General features: G+C 40.0%; 1 protein-coding gene across 1 annotated transcript; it reads right to left on the reverse strand.

Annotated features, from left to right (window-relative positions):
- Window positions 1–276: 276 nt before the first annotated feature.
- FOXR2 (forkhead box R2) lies at window positions 277–1,227 on the reverse strand. The gene has a single exon (XM_021701102.1). The coding sequence runs from the start codon at window positions 1,225–1,227 to the stop codon at window positions 277–279; it is 951 nt and encodes a 316-aa protein (XP_021556777.1).
- Window positions 1,228–5,243: the final 4,016 nt, after the last annotated feature.

Here is a 5,243-nt window from a genome sequence, read left to right on the forward strand (position 1 = left end):
GCTTCCATGCTATTATTCCTAGGATTTCCTGTGTCTGCTTAAAATGCATAACAACGGCCACTGTCCTCATGCAAGTTTCCACGATTCTCCACCTGGATTTAAGCTCTGCCTCCTTTGTACCCACCTCTCAGTTTATTTAATACTATTCCCGTAGCTGTAGTTAAACACAGTCTTGTCACCAACAGGCAGGGTAGGCTTAGGGATTAATGAAGGCCAATCAGGGCAATGGTGGACCCAGTAAGGAGGGCAGTGTTCCAAAAAGGGAGAAGTGGTAGTTCAAAGGCCAAAGAGGGAGGTCATCACATCTGGCTGGCTCATGCACTGTTGGATGCTTTCCCTCCGAGCAGAAGCTAAGGCACGAGTCTCCTCCTGAAAACGACGATGTCCCTCCTCAGTAAGCCTCCAGAGGCCAGACCGTGGCTTTGCATTGGTTCCATCCTGAAGGTTGACTGGTGCCTTCTCAAAGCTGCCCAGGAAGCAGAGGTTGTGGCGGATGGTGTTTTTCCAGCCATTTGGTGCTGTCCAAAAAAAAGGGAAATGCTGTCGGGTGAAACTGTAGATCTCTTGCACATTGAGGCCACAGGGGGGGCTGTTTCTTAATGCCAGTGCAATTAGGTGACTGTAATTGAGGGGGGGGCGGGGCCAGGACCTCCCCTCCTGGCTGTTGCCTTGCCATAATTTCTGGTTCTGGAAGCACTCCCCTTTGTTAGGGGATTGAAGAGACACAGAGCAGTTGTCCTCTCGTTCCTCCATTTTTTCTTCTGTGAGCTCCAAGTCACCAGAGGAATAAGTGAACCATTTCTGTGGGGAAGATTTCTTGCTGGAGGAAGTTGGCAGTGACTCCATCACTTTGGCCTTTGAGCAGTTAGACTCTTCATCCTTTGGGAGTGGCTGAGGGTAAGGAAGCATGCTTGTCAGATCCTTTTCCCTACTGGGCTTTAGGATCTCCTGGCTGCCAAGGGGGCACATGATGTTGGGATTTACCCACATCCACAGGTTAGGTTCAGAGTCAGGACCATCTTTGTCCAGACTGGGTCTGCTCTCTTGAGGCACCTCTGGAGGCTCCATTACTTGGAGTCTATATATGGCAAGGTTCTGCTCAGCTAAGTGGCACTGGTCTGTGGTGCATGGCAAGAAGAACTCATTCCCCATGTCCCAGTCCAGCAGCCCTGGGACGTGGCCATGGAGACTGTACCAGAATTCAGGATTTTTTAGTTTTATGTCCATCTTTAGTGGAGAGGTAGGTAGAGAGAGATTTCGAAAAGGACAGAAGTCTCCGAGGCACTTTTGAAAGCTGTTGTTGGCGCACTGTTTCTGATCCAGTATATCTCATCTGGGGAACTTATCAGGCGGCCTGCTAGAAGTACTAGAAAAAGGGGCATGGATACCTCATTGATTGGTGGTCAAACTTGGAGAAGTCTCAGTGTTCTACAACAGAGCTCAGAACAGAGAAGTAACTAAACAGAGTTTTTAGCAGGAAAAAAGTTCAAAGTAGAATTTCTGAGCTTTTGTTGGAAGCAGGGAGTCCCCACAAGATGACCTACACATTTTGAATTATGTGCCAACTAAGGTGACTTTCATAACAAGTTGATTGGCATATCTTTCAATGCTTTCTAGGTTCATTTAATGAAGGAACAAACAGACGTACAGATCACATTGTATTTCTGAGTTGTTCTTAAATGGTTTAAGAAATCATTCCATTTTTAAAGTGCCTTTCGCCAAGAGCTTTCACATAGATGATCTCAACTGATTCTCAACTGATTCTCATGACAGCCCTGCAAGATAACATAGTGGGTATCATTAACCCCATGTTACAGATAAGAGAACTAAGATCTACAGGATATTTAAGACTACATATCTAAGTAAGTAGCAGAGCTAGGTCCACAGTCCAGGTCTTCTGATCCTTTCATTATACCTATCACCTCTTGATTCAACATACTTTACAAATGAAGCAGCAATATGTGTAACCCAAGTTGTTAAAGTGGTAACTATCAGAAGATGATCTCCATTAGTCTCAATCCCATGCTAGAACTCAACCACGTTATTATTTTCAATCCTACTCTGGAAAACAGCTGGCTTCCCTCTCTCCAGGTCACCTTCTCAGGAACTGAGTTCTGAATTATACTCTGAAGACGGCAGGACCAAAGAAGCTATGATGTGCAAGTTCCTGAAAACTCGAGTTTGACTCTCCAGTAAATTAATCCCAAAGCTGTTCTTGGGAAAAAGCAAAATGGGAAAGTATCCCTTGAGTCTGCACAAAATCCATCTATAAAGTATGTGATTTTGTTAAAACCATTAGATAGGAATATACCTCAAAAATGTCCAGCAAATATCAACAGGAGCTACTGGGGGACATACTAATCCCCCTATTGTTTTCCCACTCTCTTATCCTATTCTATTCAAAAGAATCCTCCATACAGACTACCAGAGTGATCTTTTACTGTGTGTGTGTGTGTGCGTGTGTATAAAGTTTAATAATAACATCAACTTAGTATTTATTTATCTAAGCACAATATATGATTTAATTCATTAATATTCACAACAGCCCTATGAAATAGGTGCTCTTATTATTCTCCCTTTACCAAAGAAACAATGTAAAGAACAAAAACCCTAAGTCACACAGCTAGTGGAAAGCAGAACTGAGTTTCAAATCTAGGCAGCCTGTCTGCAGAGCACGTGCTTTTATTCACTATACTGATCTCTTCTGTTTCTCTGCTCCAAGATAAAATGTTATGACTTAATGCAGCATAAAAAGGTCTCCAGAGTTCCACTCTAATTTACCTTTCTAAACTAATTTATCACTTCAGCTTCCTTGCTTCATACTTTACATCCCAGAAATACTGAATTTCCGGGACTTTCACACTCCGCCCCCATCATTTGTCTGTGTTCTCTTGCTCAAGTTGCCACTTCTACCTGGAATGACCTATTCCCAATTGCCTTGGTTTGGCCAACTTCTACTCATCTTTTGAGACTCAAGAAACCTTCTCTAATAAAAAGTGCTGCTTCTACCTCCCCTTAGGGAGGGAATTAATGGATCCCCTTCCCAGGGGAGCACTGACCTGAGCAAAGCAGAAGACTAGCCCTGAAATAATCAGCTTATTATCACAATCCCAGAGAGTCTGGCATCATTTTGGCTCTCACGAGTCCCTTATCCCATAAATGGGAGTTCTAGTGTTACAAAATTTCTATTTTCACCAGGGAACACAATCCAATCTTTAGGGACTGGCTAGTAAAACCAGGCTATCTTGTATTTTATTTCTTTGAGCCTCATTAAAGCATTTAATCTAATTGAGCATCTACTGTGTTCCAAGCATATGTAACAGGTCTGACAGATCAGTAAGACATACCCCAAGAGAATATCACAGCTTAATAGAGGAAGACAGACAAGTAAACAGAAAATTAAAGTACAGTGTAATGAGTGCTAGACACTATACTAAGAGAGCATAGAGAAGGAAAATCTAACCCAAATAATAGAAATCACAAGTGTTCCCCATAGGAGATGCTTGAGCTAAGGTTTAAAAACATGTAACCCAAGAGCAGAGACAGGTTAGCACATGGCAATCAAATGCTTGGTAACTTGTTTCTTAAGTGTGCTCGAAAAAAGGAGGTTGGAGCATTTTGCATATGCTTAGGAAAACTATTTAAACTCATGTTTGTGGGTGAGTATCCTGATTTTCAGGCTCCTATCCATTCCAAGTGTTAATGTAGGGAAACTGTTAGTGATTGATGAAATCAATTAATAAGCAAAGCAGGTACAATAACATAATAAGTTGGAAAAAGTGGAGGGAACTCATAATGATTTTAGAAATATATTTTCCAGTGCGTGCATGCTCATGCCTGTTCTCTCTTTCTCTTACACACAGACACACACACTAATGACCCAATAGCAGCAGCAGAAATAGCACTTTTGCATGCCATCAATTTCCAAAAGCATTCCTATGCCCAGACTGGTCTCTACTAAAAGGACTGGTAAGGAGAGTAATTGATACATGTTTTGGGACAGGAAAAAAAAATCAGATACATCTAATAAATAAATCCTCTTGTTACAAACAAAAATGCTTTCAAGAATGTCAGAGCCAGTGTTAACAGGATGGAAAATCAACTTCAAGGGGCTCCTGCTGCCAAACTGTAACTTTTTGACACATATATTATGATTAATTGACACTGGTTTAGTCTGTAAAGAGCTATGAGTACATAATGGTACCTCAAATTCTTTTAAAAGGTAATTGTAACAAAAAAAGAGCAAATGCCATAGGATATTTAAGTTTTCTTGTTTTTACATAGGAAATTCTCAAATGTACATGGGTATTTTTTTACATTTTAAGTCAGTGTTTATTTATAAAGTATAGATATGTACTTGTTTCTGTTGGAAGGTAAGCAGAAAAGAATGCATGAGAAACAATGAGTAAGCCATATGTGTTTCCAGAAAAATAGGTACCACACCAATGAGTACTGCATATAGTTGTATGGTGCCTGAGCTGTTTTCCAAACCATGCACCCTGGTCCTGGGGATATATCAGTTCATAGTAAGTGCTTCTTTCTAATTCATACAGAGGAGCCATCCAGATGCCATGTGTCCACAATTCACATTTTCTTAGAGAGGGCATCTTTTTTTCTAATTCACACATAGAACAGCAGTCATGTATACTAAGAACTGGTAAAACAGATTAGCACTGATGGTCAAACATATTAATCAAGCAGAAATAGGTCCAATAAGGTTTTGCAAGATGGTTAACAATATAGTGTAAAGAAGAGAACTACCTAGGAAGACTCAATCTCTCATCTTCTAGGAAATGAATTATTTAGAAAGCCCTACTAACTATAATAAAATACAAATAAAAAACATAAACCTTAATAGTACTTATAAACTAGATAAATATAGCAAAAAGGCAGGATAATGGGTACTGCCAACATGCAAAAATTAAGAAATGTTTATTCGTGTTAAAGAAAAGTTAGCCCCCCCCAAAAACATTGCATGACAGAGAATCAGAAATGTCATGAAATAACAAATAAAACATTATTACTAAAAGGATTTTAGCCAATGTCTCATGTTAAGATTGAACTATGTCCTATGAGCCCCCAAAGAATTAATTATTGATAACAAATACTGTTACCTCAGCTTGTCTGAGATGGTATTTCTCTTTTCCTCTCAAATGGGTGATAGATGATAGAAATCCTAAGAAAAGGTAAAAATAATAAAATTACTGAAATTGTAGTAAGATATCAAAAGAAGTGTAACAACT

Source organism: Neomonachus schauinslandi, chromosome X (assembly GCF_002201575.2).
Source record: "Neomonachus schauinslandi chromosome X, ASM220157v2, whole genome shotgun sequence".
NCBI classification, from domain to species: domain Eukaryota; kingdom Metazoa; phylum Chordata; class Mammalia; order Carnivora; family Phocidae; genus Neomonachus; species Neomonachus schauinslandi.

What these genes read in the sequence shown, in the direction of transcription:
- FOXR2 (XM_021701102.1), bottom strand. Translation starts at nt 1,227, where the DNA reads ATGGACATAAAACTAAAAAATCCTGAATTCTGGTACAGTCTCCATGGC.